The 23,533-nt window shown below is 36.0% G+C and overlaps 1 protein-coding gene across 2 annotated transcripts in view; it reads left to right on the top strand.

Moving 5' to 3' along the window:
- Positions 1-19,275: 19,275 nt before the first annotated feature.
- Positions 19,276-23,533, top strand: part of si:dkey-246i14.3 (ephrin A4) — a 47,807-nt gene continuing 43,549 nt past the window's right edge. The window contains exons 1-2 of one of the 2 annotated variants that reach the window (XM_052579069.1): positions 19,276-19,575; positions 19,675-19,861. In XM_052579069.1, coding sequence (XP_052435029.1) covers positions 19,743-19,861 — 119 coding nt within the window. In that variant the 5' untranslated portion in view covers positions 19,276-19,575; positions 19,675-19,742. Of the gene's footprint in view, positions 19,576-19,648; positions 19,862-23,533 lie in introns of both variants that reach the window. The other variant, XM_052579071.1, reaches the window with a different exon arrangement.

Genomic DNA, 23,533 nt, shown 5'->3' with positions numbered 1-23,533 from the left:
TATTTTTCCATCTTGCAGTTCATTCATATCAGTTTATATATATATATATATTTATTTATTTATATATATATATATATATATATATATATATATATATATATATATATATTTTGCTCACAGATCATTATTAACATTCTGTATATAATTCAATTTTATTTTCTCTCCCCTTTTTTATTATTTTTATTTTTAGCTGAAAAGACGTAAAGGCAGTCAGCCCAGTGGTGTTTCTGGAGAGGGATTCCTTCAGAAATGGAGAAGACAGAAAGCTGCGGAGGCAGATATTTGCAGCAGTAAGTCTGTGATAGTTTGTCTCTTTTATCAAAAATTCCTGCTGTTATAATTTGTACAGCATTTGTTGTTTCTTAAACTGTTGCACTGTCCAAATACCCACACTTGCCATCTTTGCACTTGACCACTTGATTACTTATTTGAAGTCTTTCCTGTATTTGGCCTAGTGTTCGAGTGAGCATGATGACCACAAGTGTATGTCGAACTTTTCATGACCTGATGACTGTGTTTCCCAATCCTGATCCTGGAGAAGCCCAGCACTGCATGGTTTTGGTGTCTCTCTTATCTGCCTTGGAGTCTTCACTGATGAGCTGATGAGTTGAATCAGGTGTGTTTGATCAGGGAGACATCTCAAATGTGCAGTGTTGGGGTTCTCCAGGACCAGGATTGGGAGCCACTGCCTTATGGGACACTTATGTGTTTACAGAGATTTTTAATATCTAATTATCAATATTTCACATACTGTACATTGGACAGCTTTCCGTGACCTCTTGTGAGATCTCGGCAAAAAGTCTGACGATTCATTCCAAAACATGATGCATGATGGGATACACTAAGCTTTGTATAGCACTCCGGAGCAGTATTGGAGAGGTTTAGTGTGTGTTAAGGACGCTGTGCTTTGGCATTATTAAGACCGGGGACAGTCTTGTGCACACACTGTCACGTACACACACTCTCAAGTGGCCAAGACTGCAAGTGTGGGTATCTGGACAGGGTCAAAGTCTTAAAAATGATCCCTAAACACATCACAGTCTTAATAATCCAGTTTAACACTTGTATGATATTGTACAAGCCCCAGGACGGTCTCATCTGACACTATCAAAGAATTCATATGACTATAGCTTGTTATTAATTACTTGCTTTCAATAATGGATTCATTTAACATTTAATTATACAGCATCTTTACAGAGGTGTAATGTACAAGCTGCACGTAATTAATAATATGTCCTTCCTTCTGTCTTACAGGATTTTTTCCAGATAATGCTGTTCTTCTTTTTCAGGTCTAAAATATCGAGCTCAACAGCTATTTTAAGAGCCAACCCTCACAAACCTTCCTAAAAACTAAGAGCTATTACTGAGTCTCAGTGAATCTTGCCATGATCAGCTCTTCCCAGGTACATTTGTTTACTCCAAAAATGCTCTGGTCTGAATCTTACTTTAAATTAACTTAATTATGTTTAATGAGCAATATTAATTGCACAGAGAGTAAGTAGAGATTATCTTGTTTCACAGAAGAGAAGGAAGACCAAGGATATGATTTGCTCAGGATGAGGAATGAAGATGGCCATCTTGAGCTCAAACAAACAGAAGTCCTTTGGTATGTGTGTGTTGAAGCAATGCTGTGTTATACAACATTTTATGATGATCTCTCACAGAACTGGTCATGCCAGCCTTGATTTCGTTTTATACTATTACAATTACAGCATGTTAGCAAAGTGTGACTGGACATTTTTAATATTATGTTTTTAAAAACACACCACCTGTTTTATTAGCAGACAAGTGTCATGAAATTGGTTTAGTTGATATAAACACCAATTGACATTATTTCATTGTTTTGTAAATGTTATGTTATTAATTGTGAATTGATAGTTGATTGGTTTGAAGCCAGGCATTACACTGCACCGACTAAAACACATTTGTGAGAGAAGTCAGGAACTTTAGAGAAAGATTCTAGAGGAAGAAAACACATTTACTGCAACAATAGATGAATTCTAGAGTCTCTGAGAACTACACATGCTAATGCAGTCTCATGAGCAAGACCTTTGCTTCTGTAACTTTTTCTTAATTCTTGCAGCATGACATTATTATTGCAGTATTTTTATTGGTACAGATGATCTCTTCAGCCAAACGAGGGGTTTTGACCAAGTGATGCTCTTGAAAGGAGTGAAAGAAGAGGATGTGGTAAATTGTCTTCAGAGAAAAGCTTCTCAAAAGATCTTAAAACAGCTTGAAGAATGGTAAGTGTACAGTACTACAAGGGTCATAGTTACTCACCCAGCTAAAACCACACAGAACATAAGCTGCGCTCTCTGTCCATTAAACAACTTCATCTGCATTGTTTGTTTCACTTTGACCAGGTCTGGGATCTTAGGACTGAGAGATCCTCTGGCTGAGAACAAGCTACACCTCATCAGTGCTGGACATCAACCACAAACTGTTTCCAGACACGAGAGAAGAAGATCACGATGGGGAGATGAAACCAGTTTAGATGTGATGATGGGAATCATTATTTTCTGAAACAGTATCACATGTCTTATATGTATCACATGATCTGTATCACAGTTGACTGAATGGGACTGTGTGACTTTTAAGGACATTTCATCACTCATCCGTGGGAACTGATTTATATATGAGGTTAATGTATTTTTGATGATAATTATTTTCATTGAATCTTATTTGTCTTGATGCTACTTTATCAACTTTATAGTCTATGCTTCAATAAAATGAAAATGGTGAATATTGTGTTCTGAAGATTCTTGGTAAATACATCATTTTACTGGGTAGGCTGATATGTGTTTATTTTAGACTTGGAAAAACGACATATTAATTATTGGGATTATTTTTTTATTTAAGACATGAACATTTTTGATCGGATTAATAACATCTGGGACATCGGTACACCAGAAAGTAATTTTTTTATATTTTAGTAACAAATATGCACATTTTTTGTGAAATAAAGGGAGTTACGAGATTAATTATTCTGCATTACAAGATGGTGCCATGGGTTTTATAGTTACAAACACTTGAGGGATAACTGAGAATGTAGCAGGAATGATCAACGTGGATCTTGTACTGCATTAAAACCAAGAGCACACACATTACTGATGTCCAGCACCTGAGGAGCAAGATACGGGGGTGAGGAGGACATTTTTACACTGATTTCGGCTAATTAGTTATATATAATGCTAATATATATATATATATATATATATATATATATATATATATATATATATTAATATTCTTAGCACTGCATGAATTTGTCCTTGTGTAATAGTGAAGTATCACAATGTGTATACATTGTCCTTGATTACTGCTTAACAGTGGGGAATAGATAATGGCAAGTTGTTGCAGGTTCATCCATTATATTTCTTGCCATTTACTTCAAAAATCAAAGAAATAATCTATTATTTTCATTATTAAATCATTTCTTTCTAATTTTTCCATGTTTCATCAGATGGCCTCACAATGTCCTGTCAAAAGGTATAATAGCCATGATGAATAGAATAGAAAACAGAGGACTGTGAAAACTGTCAGATATAAATGTGACTCAGCTCAGTTTGTTGTTCATGATGAGGAGAATACATATATGTAGGTTTTACTGCCCTGCTACCCCCAGGGGCCCAGTAGCACCCCCCGGAAGAGCCCAAAACTGTACATTTCAAATGGCTGTAAATCAGAGTCCAATTAACATATCAAAGAGAAAATGGGCAGGATTATTACTTATGCTATGCTGATAAAATAATGTTGAGCTCAGTTTTCAGAAATAAGTGGAAAGCTGGCATAAAAGCATTTTAAATATTGCTCACTGTAAAATACCACATTTCAGCCTGCCTCTCAAATATATCATAGAGGTTTGCACAATAAACATATTTAGATATCCAGTTTACCTTAAAATAAATAATTTATTTAGTTTCGTTAATAAAAAGTTTTAAACTACATTACCCACAAGCCTCCGTCGTTCTATCTATGGAAAGGCAACACTAGGGGGCTGTTTTTGTAGTTCATTGAAGTTATGCTTAGGGTTAGGATTAGGATCTCGCTAAAGATGTCATTTTTCTCAAGATAGCAACACTTCATTGTTGACTTAATATATTACTAATGTGATGATAGGAGCAAAACATACTTTTTAACATGATGCGCTGTTTAATATGGGTTAAAAGATAGTCCAACCACAGACTGTCCTGAAAAGTCATAGCCAATGGCATCTAAGCTGAGCAGCAGCGTCACACTTCCTTATCCATGTGTGACCGACGTCTTTCGTTTTTCGGCTGAAGGGATAGATTCGGTTAACAATAGATTAAGCTTCCTACTTATTAGATTCTGTTTTATTAACGTCTTAGCCTTCCTCCGTTGTTCAGCTTGACAAAAATTGGGCAATATTGATGTGCACATGCCCAGCAGTCGCAGTTGTATCCAACAGATAGATTCCTCTCATTAAATATAAGACACATTTTTAAGATTTGTATATTTTTTTTTTGACCAAAGACAAATATATTTACTAATCAAATGACGTGCTTCTAAAATGTACATTGTATATTACATTGTGTTTTAAAGTTAAAATTGTTCACATTTGTGTTTCTGTGATTTACCATTCTCTACCATTTGAACCCTAGGAATAAAAACAGAAATTATAAATGAATGAATGAATGAATGAACAAATAAATACATAAAGCATAATAAACATGCATATTTTTGTAAGGATCTTCCATTATTTATTGATATGTCAAACTCATTTAAAGACAACATGCCCAAATTACTACACTGCATCCTCTGTCACCAAGCTCGTTTTTGCCACCATAAAGAATAAAAAGGCAGTTATGTTGTAAACATTAACTATTTTCAGTATGCAAATGAAAATGCTTTTATTAAAAAACAAAACAGTAAATACAGTATGTCTTTCAGAGAACACTGGAAAAAGATCAATTTTATTAAAAAAATTAAATTGACCAAAATGTTATACAACACAATGTAAATGTTTCAAACTCACAAAAAAACACCATGAAGACATGCATGTCAAGTGTGCAATATCATCTATAAAACTCAATCAGCACAGCATCAAATAAACACTGATTGTCTGAACAATGGAAGACAGAGAAAGTGTTCAGGAAAACAAACACCTGCTAGCTTTGACATAACATCATGAATTCACTTCATGACTGGAGCTAGGGGATGACTGTGTATGAATATCTACTTTACTAAAACTCTTAATTAAAGTCTAAAAAGTTCACTGTATGAAGCTTGAAAAAGAGAACAAAATGCTTTATCAATACGAATTTTTAACTATTGTTTTCATCACTGGTTCTGTAATGTATTCATTATGAGCTTATAAATAAAACAAAGTTACATCTTCTGCAAAAATCAAACCACTGCAAAGTCTAATCACTGATCCAGGGACCATATCTGTGTGTGTGGGGGATAAAGAGTTAACGAGGTGAGTCCTTGTGCATGATGGAGAACTGCAGTGTTATCCTCAAACAATCCTGTAAAACAGAAATATTACATTACATTCAACTTATACATTACACTGTGTTTTGTTTAGACCATAAAAGCAGCCTCTGTAAAGATGCTGTAAAATTAAATGTTAAATGAATCCATTATTGAAAGCAAGTAATTAATAACAAGCTATAGTCATATGAATTCTTTTGATAGTGTCAGATGAGACCGTCCTGGGGCTTGTACAATATCATACAAGTGTTAAACTGGATTATTAAGACTGTGATGTGTTTAGTACAGTATGTGAAATATTGATAATTAGATATTAAAAATCTCTTTAAACACATAAGTGTCCCATAAGGCAGTGGCTCCCAATCCTGGTCCTGGAGAAGCCCAACACTGCACATTTGAGATGTCTCCCTGATCAAACACACCTGATTCAACTCATCAGCTCATCAGTGAAGACTCCAAGGCAGATAAGAGAGACACCAAAACCATGCAGTGCTGGGGTTCTCCAGGATCAGGATTGGGAAACACAGTCATCAGGTCATGAAAAGTTCGACATACACTTGTGGTCATCATGCTCACTCGAACACTAGGCCAAATACAGGAAAGACTTCAAATAAGTAATCAAGTGGTCAAGTGCAAAGATGGCAAGTGTGGGTATTTGGACAGTGCAACAGTTTAAGAAACAACAAATGCTGTACAAATTATAACAGCAGGAATTTTTGATAAAAGAGACAAACTATCACAGACTTACTGCTGCAAATATCTGCCTCCGCAGCTTTCTGTCTTCTCCATTTCTGAAGGAATCCCTCTCCAGAAACACCACTGGGCTGACTGCCTTTACGTCTTTTCAGCTAAAAATATAAATAATAAAAAAGGGGAGAGAAAATAAAATTGAATTATATACAGAATGTTAATAATGATCTGTGAGCAAAATATTTATATATATATATATATATATATATATATATATTATATATATATATATATATATATATAAACTGATATGAATGAACTGCAAGATGGAAAAATACATGTTTTATTATTTATTTTTAATTTGATTTTTTTTTTTTTGGATTCACATTAAAAGGTATTAAAAGCATGGTTCAGAACATATGATTACTGTGATATCTGTCATATAAAAGCACATAAAAACACTAACATTACAGTGATACAAACATAGCTGGTTTGGTGATTATTGTATTGTTGTATTGATTATTAATATATCATAGTAAAACTACAGTTACAGTTACTAATGTCCCATTTACTGTGTTTTAACTTCACATTTCATTTATTACTATTGTGTCGTGATTACCATGATTTTACTACAAATACAACTTACATCATTGATCCTGAAATTAATAATAATATAAAACGGATCGAAGGTCTATGGCACGTCACGTGACAGATAGAGTTTAATCACACTAATTAGCAGCTGTGTTCATTTATTTAAACGCAATGAAACTCAAAGACAGCCGCGGATGACCGATATAATACAGCGATTAAACATATGGCACTAATCTGATTAATAAAGAAGACAGAATACATTTTATAAAAGGCATTAAAAGAGCGTATATACGACTACTCACCCAAACTGTGGAACTGATAGCAAGTATCGCGCGATGTGTGCTGAATGAGACTTCTTGAACGTGATTTCATAGCGATAAACATCTCATGTCCTCGTGTCGAATTCTGACGCCAAAAGTTTCCCACTGAAAGCAATGAAGGTCGTAGTGCTTCGATAGTCGACGCCGAGAGGCACATTTGGCGTCATAAAAGTGACGCTAGGGGCGCTTGACCATGCTTCGGTTTTTGACGCCTTTGGAGTGAGAATGGGTTGTGATCTTACAAGTACTAACCATTATTTTATTATAGTAAATGTGTAGTAACCATGTTTTTTTTTCTGATTCATTATCATTTGTATAACCACAGTTTTACTACAAATACCATGGTTAAAGGGATAGTTTGTGGTACGCTTGTGAATGCATAGCAGAAACTGACACGGTAGTGAAGAAGTTGTTGTCATTGTTTTCTTTGCACACAAAAAAAGATTCTTGTAGCTTCATAGCATTACAGTTTAACAACTGATGTCACATGGACTATTTTATTGATATACTTACTACCTTTCTGGGCCTTGAACGCAATAGTTTCATTGGTGTCTGTAGTGGGTCAGAAAGCTCTTGGATTTCATCAAAAATATCTTAATTTGTGCTCCAAAGATGGCGAAAGTCTTAAAGGTTTGGTACGGCATGAGTGAGTAAATAATGACAGAATTTTCCTTTTTGATTGAACTAACCCTTTAAACTATGGTAAGAGTAGCAAAGCCATATAATTAGTCCCTTTAACTTTGAATGTAGTTTGATGGTAGCTTGTATTATATTTTGTTAAATATAGTTTGTAAATTATTTTATTTAGCTTCAGTGTAACTAACACTTGTTCAAAACTGCAGCTACAGAACACGTAAGTAGATTCAAATTTGATTTCAGTAGATTCCAAAAAGAAAACAAATGTTAATTTAATAGAGTTAAACAGGTAAGAGAGTTGATGAATTTGTTTTTAACTGTCTTTGGTGTTCATCACGTAATACTATAGCATTAGACTGAATACACTATAGTATTCATTCACAGAAGCACGTTAAAGCATAAATGTAAGCACATTTGTAGAGGATGCTGTAGATTTGTATATATCCCGATGGATGTGTTTTTATGTGAATCTGGCAGTGAATAAAGATGGGAAAGAGAGGAAAGGAGAAGAATACAATGAGAGATGTCAAGAGAGACAGCCACTTAAGCAGAGACTAAACTATTTAACCGTTTCACCCAGCTTTGCTCTACCTGTCAGGCCCGGCTGACTCTGACAGAGTGTATGTGCCTGTGCACTGTGCTATTTTACACTATCAGAGACACAGCAGATGTAGTATTACAATAATGCACTCTGTAAAACATTATGAATTACAAAAAAAGTGGATCTAGTTGCACTAAAGTGATTTCAGGATTTCAGTCTTCAGCACCTGTGGACTTTATTTAGTTTTGGTTGCATTCTTTAACAGTGTTGCCGTCTCTCGACTCTTTCCTCTCCTTCACCAATCCATCCATTCTCCAAGGCCTTGCACTCTCAGATCTGCTTCTCCTCATTCTGCCTTTTTCTCTCTCTCTTTCTCTCTCTCTCTGTCTCTCTCTCTCTCTCAGGATCTTTAGGTTGATTTATTGCTTCTTGTTGGAAAGGTTGGCGTTTTAATAACTCAAGTCCTCCACACTAGAATGAGAGAGAGAGAGAAAAAAAAAAAAACTTTTGTAAGCACAAAATGAACACGTGGAAAAAAGCTTGGTTTTCACTTTTTCCTGTTTTTCTGTGTTTTTCTCTTTATATATATTGTCTTTTTTCATGTCTTTTTTATGAGGGTCATTCCAAGAAACACAAGCCTTTTCCAGTTTGATACGATTCCACAAAAAAAAAAAAATCTTATATTTTATACATTGTAGTTAAACAATTACACTTATCTAGAGCATAAACTGGCATAGAAAAATGTCTTTAAAACTTTTTTGCTTGCTTATAGTCAACACTATTTTTTTTATTCATTTAACATTCCAAGTTGTTTCTTAAAAATTAAAAAAAGAAAACAGTAGGAACACAAATGGAAAATGTTTTGTAGACAAACCATATATTTCATCTTCCCTTTAGCTCTGAAGAAAGTCTTCATTATTGTGACTACATTAAAATGACTAAATTAGATGAATTGGGAAAAGGGGTCAGATCGGTTAGAATAAGCTTCTTAAAGAAACAACAATACTTTGTGAAATTTGATTAATAAATGTAAATTATAAATGCCTATCTGTGTGTTCTTCTCAGTTATTCTAATGTTTTAAAAGCTGAAATGCCAGCCAAATACCAAACAAGTGGTTTAACAGCAGTGCACCTGCAAACGTGTGGGTGCATGTGATCTTCCATGTTTGTATTTAATTATTCCTCTGAATCCTCAATCGCTATCAAAAAGCATGAAAGCCTATGAAAGTAGAACCATCCTGATAAAGGGCTAATGGATAAGAAGAGGAAATAATGAAAGGCCAGAGTGGGAGAATAGCGAGAGTGATTTCCAACACTAAAGGAAGACTTTATATAGAGGCCGATTATTCACACTGATCATTAGAGAGAGATATCACTTTCACTCATTTACTGAAAAGAGTGAGAGAGTGGGGGAGAGGAGAAGAGGGTAATCATTAGAATGATATCACTTTCCCTCTGTCTCTAATGAGCGACAGAGCGAAAGAGCGAGAGATTGAGAAAGCACACAGACTAATAGAAATACAACAAAAACAGCCTGGGTGAATGAATGGAAAAATGGACAGACAGGGTACATACTAAAACTACTGCTAATCTGTTTGAGTTGATGGGTGTATATATTATCTACATCATGACATGTAAACAAATAAGCCGAGACATATTATTATGTATCAGGCCATTATACCAATCAACCGCTTTTATGACAGCATAATACATTTCTCTCTGCCCACACACCTCTGAGTGTCAACCAAAATGCAAATGTCTTTTACAGAAACACGCACACAAATAAAGACACAATCAAACACTGTGATTATGCATATAAGCCTGACTCAATCCGACTGCCTCGCATATTTACATATGCGTGAGCAATTAACAAAGCTCGAGGAGACAGACTTAATTACAATACATAAATTGGGATTAACAGAAACGCGGTATTAGAGTTTTAATTAAACATATTTATTATTTATTTCACAAAGACAGGAACAGGAACAAGTAGAGGAGACTGGGGCGAAATGAAGGAGGCAGAAATCTGCACCATCATCTCGAGCCAATCCTGTCCTCCGGCTCTGCATGTGCCCTCTGGGAACAATTAACTTTTACTTCCCATCAGCACGAGCCGCCCATGCTCCCTAAACCCACTTTAATACATCCAGCCACACCTACAAAAGATGTCTATCGCACTTTAACCATCCAAAATTATGTCTTCTCTAAACATGTGCCTTAGTCAAATCTCACAAGACCAAAATTCTAGTGGTTATGCAGCCTAATATACGTCCACCCTTTAAACTCTGGCCCTGATAAAGCCCTAAAGCCCCCGCGGATCACTCGTTTTCAGGGAAGACAGAGCCAGATGAAAGAAGAGTCTAAATTAATTGCCTGAACACTACACTGGACTATGTGCTGACAATGCTTCCCAGCACTGCGTGAACAGGATAGGGGTGAGAAAGACATTGAGTAGTTACTGTGTAGGAATCAGAGACTCCTGGGTAATAAACATTATGCCAGGTCTCCATATATACACACATTCGGGATGCTAACACACTCTACAAAGGGTCGGGGTTCTCAACTGGTGGGTGGCGAATCTGTTCTGGGAATAGAAGATAGCAGGTAAAACAACGCTAAAAAGTGTATAATAGTCTAGGATTGAAAAGTAAATAGGCTTATCAACTTATAGCCTAGTAAAACACTCACTCATACCCTGCTGAAATAAACTGCATTTGCTGGTTAGGTATGTTTTGAAGATTGGCTGCTGGTTTGAGCTGGTCCTTAGTTGGTCATGAGCTGGTTTAAGCTGGTTCTGAGCTGGTCCTCAGTAGGAGCTAGTTGCTTAGAACCAGCTAAGGACAAACACATGACCAGCTTGAACCAGCTCAAACCAGCTACCATGCTTCAAAACCAACGTGATCTCATGATATACACATGTATTTGACGTAAAATGTAATTCTATAAAACATACATTTACTTACGTTTTTACAGGCACTAAAATGAACAATATTTACGTATTTTCAGCATTTAAATGTAAAAAAGTATTGACGACAACTAAAAATGAATCCTTATGTGTACTGAAATTGCAGCATTCATTTTATTATTGTTGTTTTTTGTTGTCATATCAATGACTTTGTTTTCAATCGCATTATTAAATTGTGTACTTAATATGAACTGATAACATTTCGTTCTGTCCTGTGTGTTTTCTGCTGCCAGCTTGTTTCCAAGAAAAGGCCTACATAAGACTATACTTGGGTTAAACCCTTAAAATAAAAAATAAAACATTTCAATCAAGTGTTTACATATGTTTCGGCCGGTTCTCACACAACGTGTGATTGCGTTCCACTGCGACATTGTTTTATGTGAACATGCACTAGTGTTTTTGGCCACTGCCATGCCTTTGCTATGTTTCTATAAACTAAACTTCTTTTATCTTGATGTGGCATCTTTAAAGGGATCTGACATGGAACATGCATGCACTGTGCCTTGTTTACGATAACGTACACACATACAACGTGATACTCTCTATAATGGCGGCCACTGATGTCCACTGATGAACCACTGGTGTCACGTGGACTATTTTCACAGTGTCCTTACTGTTATTTTTGTTTTCTTTGTGCACACAAAGTATTCTCATAGCTTCATAAAATTAAAGTTGAACCATTGCCGTCACAGACTATTCGAACAATGTTCTTACTACGTCTCTGGGTCTAGTAACTATGCTACAATGCTGTCTATGCAGGGTAAGAAAGATCTTGGATTTCCTCAAAAATCTTAATCTGTGTTCTGACGATAAACAAAGATCTTTCCATTGTAGAATTTTCATTTTTGGTTAAACTATCCCTTTAAAATGAGCAAAATGCTTTCAAACATTTTTTTAACAGTATTATAAAAAAGGCAAAAGAAAAAAAAAAAGGCCTCAGTTATGCAAATCACACCTCTACTGTATATCTCACATGTGTTGGGTAACGATTGGATGTCCAATGTAAAAAATGGCTTCTCTAGCAAAACCAGTTAAACCCCTTGCTTTAGATGCTTTTGCTGTGCTGTACCCATGTGAATCACAAACATTCTTTCTCTGGTTGTGTCTTGTATTCTCAAGCTGCCAGGATAGTGTACTTTTATCGCCTAAGTGCTGTCATATTTGAACAGCTTTGGCAGAAGTCAATCCCTGCCTGAAAAGTAAATGCCCAAAGAGGGAACGAGAGAGAGATGAGATAGAATAGGAGCAGATCACCAAGGCAGCAAACAGGAGTGATGAGAAGGAATTTAACAAGGGAAAAAAGGCAAGAAATATCCTCTGAACACACTGGGTACCACAAGGAGGTTGCCAATAACCAGTGTGTGGGAAAGACAAGTGTGTGTAACCAGGAAACACAAACAGAGCAGAGAGAAAGGAAGAGTTGAGCAAGGACAAGATAAGATGTGCAAGTAACATGATATTGGGATCGATTCCTATGGAAAACACACACATACTAATAACATGGACACCTTGTATGTACTGCAATACATTTCAGAGAAGATTTTATTTTATTTTTATTAATATTTTAGGCCAATATGTGTTCACACTGGGAATGCTTTTTACCCCCTATAGATTTACAGGGACAGTTCGTCCAGAAATGGAAATTCTGTCATCATTTACTCACCCTCAAGTTGTTTAGGCCTGTATGATTTTATTTCTTCTGCAGAGCATAAAATGAGAGACTTTAAAAATGTGGGTAACCAAACACTTGCTGGTCTTCCATATTATTATTTTTCCATAATATGGAAGTCAATAGCTACCAGCAACTGTTTGGTTATCCACATTATTTCAAATCTCGTATTTTGTGTTCAGCAGAAGAATAAAGCTGTTTAGAACATTAAATGATGACAACTGTTAAAATAGTTAAAATCCTGTTTACAATTAGGTCTCATCCCTATTTCAATTATAAATTTACATTTAAATAAACAAAAAGTGCTTTGATTTAGTCATCGGAAAACATTGTCATGTAAAATAAATGCAAAAAATTCCCAATCAAAAAAGCCAATTTGTGACATAAAATTATGTATTTTCTATCCCAACAACATTTGTAACAAACATTTTGCTTTATTTTTTTAAACCACATTTTATTTGTATTTTTTTTTACGTTTATTAAAATAGTCCTATGATGTGACGAATTAAAAATATATATCACGTGTCTCTCTATAAATGTGCTTATAAAAGTGCACGACAATTATAGAGAGATATTCAGTTTCAGATAGTTTTAGATGAAATATAAGCATGTCACACAGCAGGAAGCCACTGTCACTGCTTGAAGTTTAATGTCAACTAGATGCATAAACATAATGCAGATATCACAGTGAGTCAGTATACCCATTCTGAAACTGCACATCATCAAATCTGTTTGATTTTCCTTTATTTCACCTTTATTAAAAAAGACATTCATCATTTATGTCATACACAGACAGCTGCTCAATATCATTCCCAATCATATTTTCATATAATTGGCATTCTTGTGTGTGTTAGTCAGGGATACAGACAGCAGGCAAGAGACTAAGGGAGAAATAAGAGGACAAGCGGATGAAGGCATCAGTCAGTACATAAGGAAACACACTGAGTTTCAAACAGGATAGAGGGAGCGGCAGAAAATTGAAGGGAAAATGGAGCGATTGAGGGCAGAGGGGGGAGGAAAGAAAAAGGCAAAAAGGAAGATTTTGTAAACAGGTCTCTATAGTAACCAGTGCATAATTTGCTTGGTGGGAGCGAAAGAGGAAAAGAGAAGCGTTTACCGACTCGGCTTGAGCCCACCACTGTAATTACCCCTCAGAGAGAAAGAGAGAGAGAGAGAGACAGCTTAAGAGAGAAACTGTGAGAAAAACATGAAGGCTACAGCTCAACCTGAATGTCTGTGAGTGACGTGTCTTCCTGCTCCTACGTGTTTGCGTGTTTGGTGTTGGTAGGGCAGGTTTTTGTCTAGTTTAGCGCTCTCCCTTTCATTCACACGAACAAAAGCTCACGCGCTCTCATAAACAGAGCGAAAAGACAACACAAACCTGAATGGATGCATTCAGTCACATTGTCTTTAGCTGTGAAGTGCCAACATTATGCACCGTGTTAGGCCAAATATAAAGCCGAGCGTAAATCCATCAATCCCAGGTCTCATTTGTCCTCGCTATTGCGCTTTTTTCATTGAATTTGAAATGCAACAGGGGCCGTTTAGAGAGTGAAAAGCGAAAGGGAACCAGTCTCTCTCTCTCTCTATCTCTCACTCCCTTAGAGTTTGCATGTGGGCAGCCTAATTAATTGAGCAGTGCCTCTGTGAGTCTGTGTGTGTGTTACACACCGGTTGAGAGGAAAGTTAATTATAGAGGGGAGAGTGGTGTGTACAGCCTGGTTGATTACAGTATGGCGGATTGGGAAAATGTGTGTTTATGTGTGTGTGTGAGACTGTCATTCTGCGCCTGTACAGATAACAGGATTAACTCTCCCCTGACAGCTGGAGTACAACAGGGACGGAGAGAGAGAAACAAGAGAGAAATGAGGGAGACGAGGAGGACATAAGTGACACTGATAGGGTTGAGGGATTTATGGAGAGAGAGAAAGACCAACTCCTGTCGTTTCTAAGAACACTTACTAACCTCACGCTTTATTAAGACTATAAAAAGAGCTGTTTGGGAAACTTCAGAAAGGAAAAGTTTTATGGCTTTTAAGTTGAATTCTATTAATTCAAGTAAATGTTGGGAAATTGCAAAAGTTTCAACTTTAATAGAGCTCTTTGCAAACTGGTCTTTTTAAAGTACTCTATTGTTTGTAGATTCTTTAAAAATGAATTAATACTTTTATTAAGCAAGAATGCATTCAATTAATCAAAAGTCAAAGTAAAGACTTATATTTTTACAGAAATCTCTTTAAATACATTTTTAAGGAATCCTGAAAATGTTAAGCAGCACAAATGTAACTAATGATAATGATAGGAAATATGTTTCTTGAGCACCAATTCTGAAAACAGACAAATCATCAGTTTTGTCTTTAAGGAATAAATTATATTTTAAAATACATTTAAAATATATTAAATTGTAATAATATTACTGTTTTTATCAAATAAATGGTGAGCTTTTGAAACTTCTTTCAAAAACATTAAACAAACCTCAGTGAATCCAAACGTTTGAACTGTAGTTTTAAATTGTACATCATTTTGCATTGTCTGTGAGAAAATCACACATTATGGAGTGCTTACAAATCTAAAACTTTCAACCTTTACAGGCCCACTTCTAATAACTATCATTATGAACATCACTCAAAAGTGAAAATCCTGTAATTTACTCACTCTCGTGTGACAGAGTTTTCGTGTATGGGTGAACTATCCATTTTAACTACGATGACTGCTTCATTTAATGCTTAACAGATCATTGAGAATGTTGGAAATTAGTTAGAAATGTACTGCAATGAAAATGTACACTTACAGGGCAGTATCTTAATGTTTTCTGTACATAGCATTGGTGCTACAGAGGTTGAAAGTTTTGTAGCACAGGTCACAATTTAACCTCACCCTAACCTCACTGACAAACAAGCAGACATCAAACATGCAAAAAAAAGTATTTATTCATTTATTTATCACACAGACCATAGCATGTGGAACATATATATCACTCTACAGCCATGACTAAGGAGTATTTCTTGATTTTCTTTTCTTTTTTTGAAAATAATATTCAAGGCCCTACATACAAAAAAAAAAAAGATATATAAATATAATATGTAAATGCAGATATTTCCCCCCTATGAAAGCTTGATTTTGTCCATTTATTGTGTTTTGAATTGTGTAAGACCGCAATTCATAATGCAAAAAATTACTTGCATTCTCAGCATTGCCTTAAATGGGTAATTCACCCCAAAATTTTGTCATCATTTACTCATCTTCATGTTGTTCCAAACATGTATGAATTTCTTTATTTGGTTGAACACAAAATAAGTTATATTTAAGAATGTTTGCAACCTAACAGTTGCCGGTGCCCACTGACTCAGTCAGAAGTTAGTGGTAACTGGCAACTGTTTGGAAATATCCCAATAAATGGAGTCTGGTTAAAGTCATTTTTCAGGTCAACTACTGTCATTGCACAGTTTGAAGAAATTCTTAGTTAGCTAAATTCAGTGTTTGTAAGCAGATTTCATGCATAAGTTTGTACATATGTACACTAATGACAATATTAATGAATGAGAAACATTTTAAAGCAACTTTCTGAAATACTAACACATCAGGTTAAATGGCACTGACATTTTAAGGTAACTCTATCACCCCTGGAGTACTGTGGTTGTTAACAGCAAGACCAACACAGGAATGAACATTAACTATTGCATACTTGCAGAAAGCATGCTTCTAGCATAAAACACAGTCAAACAATTCAACCATTTCAAGCATTCATTCCCCAGTGCATGCTGGGAAGATTGTGAATGGGACTGAACCACAACACACACACACAAAAAAGAAGAAAAAGACTAGTTTTTCAGTTTTCAGGCCTATTTAAACACAACTCACTTTCTTTGCATGTTCATATGACCTGAAAAAACTAAATCTGAGTATACTACATAGTTTAGCTCGTAAAAAGTTCCTGGAACTTCAGTATAGTAGGCAAACATAAATAACTGCAATAATCAAGCAATTCTTTAAGGTTTTATTTTTCACCAGGAATCATTTTACAGTGCATGTTGGCAGTCTGTCAACCTGTGCTCTTATTCAACTAAACCAACATAAAACAGGAGCAGGGTGAGGTGGGGACGCAGGTTTTGGAACAACACCTGATCGCACGAGCAGGAAACACACTTCAGAGCCGCTCCTGGAGGAGCACAAGGTGACTGTTCCCCGTTTAGCCCTGATTCTTAATTACCGCAGCACTGCTGAGACTCCCACACAATAGCCCAGACCCGGCCCGCATGGACCACTGGCACTCAGATCTTCATTTATATAAATCAGAGCTCTGCTGCGCTGCAGATATGACCTCCACAAGGGCTCTCAGCTGCGCCCTACACCGCCAAAAAAACCTGGATATATCTTGTTAATTCCTAGACAGGACAAAACTGCGGTCAGGAGAGTCAGATACGGAGGCCCAGGTGTGAATACCTCTCCGGTGTATGGGCCGCCATTATCATGCTGCGTTATTAATTAGATAATAATCAAAGAGGCCAATTCAGGCCTCGGTGGGTGAGACCTTTTGTGTAATTATCCCGTATTCATGAGAGCAAGAGAATGAGGAATTCTGCTTCATTATCAGGGGACTGTGGATCCTCCAGGGGGACAAATCACTCAGGGGAAGACTCCGCCGCACGATCATGTGATATTAATGAGAAGAGGACAGGGGAATTAATAGGTGGTGCTAGAGCGGGGGAAAGACTTGGAAGAATTAGCAACCGAATCTACCCACCGCCGTGCTTCCCAACGTCACTGGCGAACACACTCTCCACCTGCCGCTAAGAGTGATGGGCCTGCCGCACCGCTGGTTTTACCTGCCTCGCATTACTCACATCTCGGGCCGCTAATTTAACTCGCACAGATAATAACAAGGGACCACCGACTGCTTCCGCACACGGTGGCCACGGTGATTACTGCCTGAACACGCACTCTCCCGGGATATCTGTCGTCAGCAAGGTGAATTAATTCTGCTTCTCCCTTACCTATCAACACATTCACATGTACACATACAAACACAAAACATGTAGACTCCCACAGAGACGAGCAGGACCTGAGCCAAAGTCTCCAGAAGCTGCCGAGCACTTCAAACAACATCAAGCATACGTCCTCATGCACTACTTAAGTATGGGGTAATGCCACTTCATCCTTGGGATTCTGAAAGAACGAGCAAAAGAAAACAATAAAGACATACAAAGTATGCGGAAACAACACATTGAGAAGGACAAAAGTAATTGAATAGGGCTAATGCTGCTACACGCTAAATGCGCTTAATGCATTCCCAGTGGTGAAGGAAAACAGCTCTTTTCATGAATAACCAGTTTCTGAGGAGGAGAATTAGGGTGTGTATTAACGGTGGAGATTTTGCTGCCAAGCAAATGTACTTTATGTTCAATGGTTTTTAAATGGATCTGTTTAAATGTAGTTATGGAGCTAGTTATTCTGGTTAATCAAAAGCCTATTATATGGTGACAATAGCTAAACAAAAACATGATCAGAATTGAAACATGATATAATTGTATATTATTGAAAATAATATATTAAACACATGTACATTAATGCACACACACACACACACACACTTCCATTCAAAAGTTTGGAGTCAAAAATGTTTGTAAAAAAGTATCTCATGTGCACCAAATCTGCATTTATTTATCAAAAAAAAAAAGCATTATTGTTAAATTTAACTATATAACTTTTTAACTAAATCATGTTAAGCTGAAAAAAAAAAGTAAAATAACTTCAATTAAATATAACTTTTTTAAATATATATTTTAAAATGTAATTTTATTTATGTGGCAAAGAGTAATTATCAGGCAGTCATCACTCAAATCTTCAGTGTAACTTGATCCTTCAGAAAGAACTATAATATGCTGATTTGATGCCATAACGTACATTGCTTATTACTATTATTACTGTCTAAAACAGTGATGCTGCTTAATATTTTTTGTTGAAATCTTGCTACAGTTTTTGAGGATTATTTTAGAACTAGAAAGTTCAACCCAACTGTATTTATTATAAATGTATTTATCGTAACTTTTGAGCAATTTAATGTGTCCTTGTATATAAAAAAACTTAATATATACTTAATAAAAAAACTTATATACACTTAAATGTTTGGCAAAATTATTTTTATTTTAGAAAATGTGGTGGTCACCATCAACATCAACAATGTAACATATATTTAGATTGAATAAAAAATGATTGCAAAAGCCAATAGTTCACGAGGAAAAAAATTGAAAGACTTTTGTCCCACATGCAGAGAAAGTGGAGCAGTCAGGGCACTGTGCAGCACACCTTCAAAAACTAAGGAATGTTGGCCACACCCCCTATATCACTGATTGGTTCAAAGTTTTAACGACACGCCCCCGTGTCCTCCGCCCTGCCCTGAAACGCACTCCAGTCACTCCTAATCACTGTCAACTATCAACGGCCGTGATTGAGAGCGTCCTGCGACTACAAACAATTGTCTCTCTTTCCTTTCATGACAAGTTTGGATTTGTTGTCAAACTCGGACCTTATAAACCAGCACTGGATTTACATTTGAAGAAAAACAAGTTCTTTTCATGTCAGAGTAAAGTGGAATACTTCTCAAATCTTCATAAGGAAATACTAAACGTCGCAAGAAATCGCAATAATGTTTTTTTATGAACTTGTCTCACACGTCAGCATATGTTTCGCACCTTTCTAAACTTAAGTATGTAACCTCTTGCATTTATTAAACGGAACATGCCTCTGTTTCTTAGTAAATTAACTCAGATTTCTTAAAGACTCGGGATTTGGATTTCTCCTCTAGTCCAGTGAAGTTCTTCAACTGGTTTTGAACTTCTATCCGCCTCCTACAAGAGCTAGTCAACTTTAGTCATGAATGTGCCAAGGTGCTCTGGAGTTTGCGCTATGATGAGACTTCTGGCTCTATTTATACACGTTATGTCAACGACAGCAAAGAGACACGTTGTATACTGGAACTCTACAAACACACGGTAAGATCACAATTACATTGAACTCAAACTCATCGTGTTGACTGTTTCCAATTAACCTTATTACGCAGGATTGCGGTTGCGTCCTCTGTGCGTAATTCATTGCGCCGCGCTCTTCAGGATCTCAGCCCAGTGAATGTGAAATGACTAAGCCCCAAAACGCTCCCAGATCTGTGTTGCTTCATGTCTGCAGCCTAAAACACACCTGCACTTATTAAAGGGTTTAAGCGTGGTATCCTGTCCTCCCACACCACCAGTCAAACTTTGATCTATTTATCCTTAAAGCTACACTCAGTCATTTCTGATAATTAAAGTTTTATGCATATAAAATTTTTTTCCTAGTGTTTTAATAAGTATTATGTGCACTTACAGTAGAAGAAGATTAAGAAAAACAGCTGTTTTATTCTGCATAGGGCAGGTTTTCACCTTATGGGCGCAGCCATTTTGTAATCACATGATCATGCAACTGAGTTATTAGAACCAATAACAACAACATGTTTAATTTCTATAGATTTTCAGTCAGTGCTGAAGGTATTTAACAGAGTCACAGATGATACAGGCTGCAGCATTAAGTATATATGGCAACTTCAGTGGTACGCAGTATGTCAAATAATTAGTAGTTTTGATTACACAGCATTTAGAAATTATCATGCATAAAATGTGCATTCAACTGATGCTTTTCTATCCCATGAGGCCATAGGAGGGGAATATCATATTTGTAATGACAGGAAACAGTTATTCAGCTGATGTTGTAGGTCATATGTAGTAAGTCTAGATTATGCATGCTTAACATACTTTGTTTTAATATGGACAAAAACAAAACAAACAAACAAAATGTGTGTGTTGCTATTGTTAACTAAAACAAAAACAAATATTTTGTTGATTTGAATAAATCTAAATAATTATAATTACATTAAAAACATTGAAAAAAGTTGAAAAATAAAAGGTTTATTTCAAATTACTAAAACAAAAATGAGTTTAAAAGATAAATAAAAAAATAATAATAAAGTACCAAAGCATGTAAAAGTACTAAACAATTAAATTAAATTAAAATATATAATAAGCTAATTTATATAATGCTATATAAATAATGCCTAAGACTGGTGATTTCAGGTGGCACAATGTAAGAATGTCCATTTTATGGATGTTTGCAGGATGAGACTGAGGAAAACAAACAAAGAGGATCAAAACAAAAGATAAACAAACAGCTTCGGTGTGAAGTGGCAGCAGTTAGTAATTATCTTGTGTATCTGTGTTCCAGTTTCATTAATTGGGATCAGGGGTCAGAGCTTTTGTATCCATTGAATGGGTGAATCAACTATATGCTGTAAAATCCAATGCCCTTCCGCTCCTTACAGTCTGGTGAACAATTTCTCTAGGTTTGATCAATTAGTGCTGAATGTAGCACTAATTGAATAAATCAATGTTAATGATGTGTGCATATCATCTCTCTTCCTGTAGTGCCACAGATCTGTCCTCTGTCTGGTTCTATGATGGTTTAATTGGTGTCATTTGTCAGATGATGGCACGCTCACCTGCCACTCCAGGTGTTATCTTGGTCTGGACTGGCTGTTTAATTTAGGACAGCCTGGAGGCCCAGCTGTGCTCCGCCCCTCTCAGAACGCCTCGGACATGGGAAGCCATCCATATAGACTTGTTTCAACAACAGTCCTCATGTAGTGACATGCAAATTGTTAAAATGCTTGAAACAAGTTGTTTTGTCATAGCTCATTAATTTCTCATCAGAGAAAGATGGCTTTTTAAGGTTTTACAAATTCTTGTTTGGCTTTCAGTTTATTATTTATATGATAGAGATGAGAGATTAATTTGCTCTAAGCTTGTGGGCTCACTGATTTTTTTTTTTTTTTTTTTGCATGCTAACACGTACACAAATCTACACTTGAATTCAGTGTAGTCATGTTTAAGTGATGTGGTTTATTAACAGAATTAGACAAAGGCATCTGCAGACTAAACAGGCTTCACAGTTCTCCAGTGCTGCAAACAATGAATGCGTAACAGACATTGATTTGCTGTTTACACCAAAGAGTGTACTATAACCAGATTAATGAGGCTCGGTTTTTGGAGACATGAGTGCTGCAAGGTAGTCATGTTTAGCTTGCAGTGTTTCATCACATCACTTTGGAAAGAGTGGGAGAAAGACTTTTAGGTTTCTGTTCAACTGTGTGTTTGGTGTGTGTATGTGTGATATTTGTGTGGTATTTTCATCTTATTTTTGAAACTAATTTCCAAAAGAACAAATTTTATATATTCTTGATTCCTTACATGTTAAGTAAAACATTTCAAAAGGTTTTTTTCTTTCTTTCTTTTTTTGATGATTAGATCTTACAGCTCATGAAAGTCAAAAATCCAGTATATCAAAATATTAAAATATTTACGTTTAATTAAATGAGCTTCCTTACAGTATAAATTCCAGGTATCTTTTGTTCTTTGAAACCAAAATAATGAGGAAGACTAGCATTGACACCCTCCACAAAGAGGATAAGTCACAGAAGGTCATTACTGAAAGGGGTGGCAGTGCACAGAGTGCTGTATCAAAGCATATTAAATGCAAAGTTGACTGGAACGAAGAAATTGGGTAGGAAAAGGTGGACAAGCAACAGGGATGACTGCAAGTTTGAGAATACTGTTGAACAAAGCTGATTCAATCCCTTGGGTTGGGAGGGCTTCACAAGGAGTGGACTGAAGCTGGAGTCAGTGCATCAAGAGTCACCATGCTCCAATGTTTTCAGGAAAAGGGCTTCCAAGCCACTTCTGAAACAGAAACCTCATCAGAAGCATTTTACCTGGGCTAAGGAGAAAAGCAACTGGACTTTTTCTCAGAGTTCCAAAGTCCTCTTTTCAGATGAAAGTAAATTTAGCATTTCATTTGTAAATCAAGGTCTGAAATCTGAAGGAAGACTGTGTGTGTGCGCGTGTGTGTGTGTATATAAAAATTTCCACTCATGTCTTCCAGTGCCTTTCAGTTACTGAGTCGTGAACTGCTGTGAGAAACTTGTTGCTTTTTGTTTATCAGCTGACATTTTAGATGGCCTGCCAAGTGGATAAAGCTCTCTTATCTGTCACGCTCTCTCAGCTCACCGCTTTATTTCCTCATGTTTTCTTGCCATCTTAACCTAAAAGTTTGAAACCTGATGCAACGGCTGAGTGTGAAGATAAGGTGAAGATGTCTGACTTAACTTACAAATACAGTCAGAGGTTGTTGTTTTTTTTTCTCATAACAAATGTAACTTCATACACTTATGTCATTCTGAACCTGTATGATTTTTGAAATTATTAAATTGAATATGAATATAAAAAGAAAAAAAAATAGCAGAGCATGACACAATTGCTAAAACTTAAAGTAAAATGAAAAATAAAAGCTAATTCCAAGTATTAAGAATTAAAATAGTGTGAAAATATATGATACTAAAACATTACTGATTCATTGATTTTTACCCTAATTGACCGAATCATTGAGTTGAGCTCAAGGACCCTGAACAAACCAGTAAAAATATTTATTCACGAATTGGACATTCTTGCGCCAAGAAGAACTAAGACTGATTAAACTTTCACAAAATCATTTTTAATAAATTTTTGCCATACAGATCTATTGTATTGCTTCAGAAGATTTGACACACAGAATGTGGTACACTTTTATTACGCTTTTGCTGCCTT

This window comes from Carassius gibelio, chromosome B16 (genome assembly GCF_023724105.1).
Source record: "Carassius gibelio isolate Cgi1373 ecotype wild population from Czech Republic chromosome B16, carGib1.2-hapl.c, whole genome shotgun sequence".
In the NCBI taxonomy this organism is placed as follows: domain Eukaryota; kingdom Metazoa; phylum Chordata; class Actinopteri; order Cypriniformes; family Cyprinidae; genus Carassius; species Carassius gibelio.
This window is presented reverse-complemented; position numbering and strand designations above follow the sequence as displayed.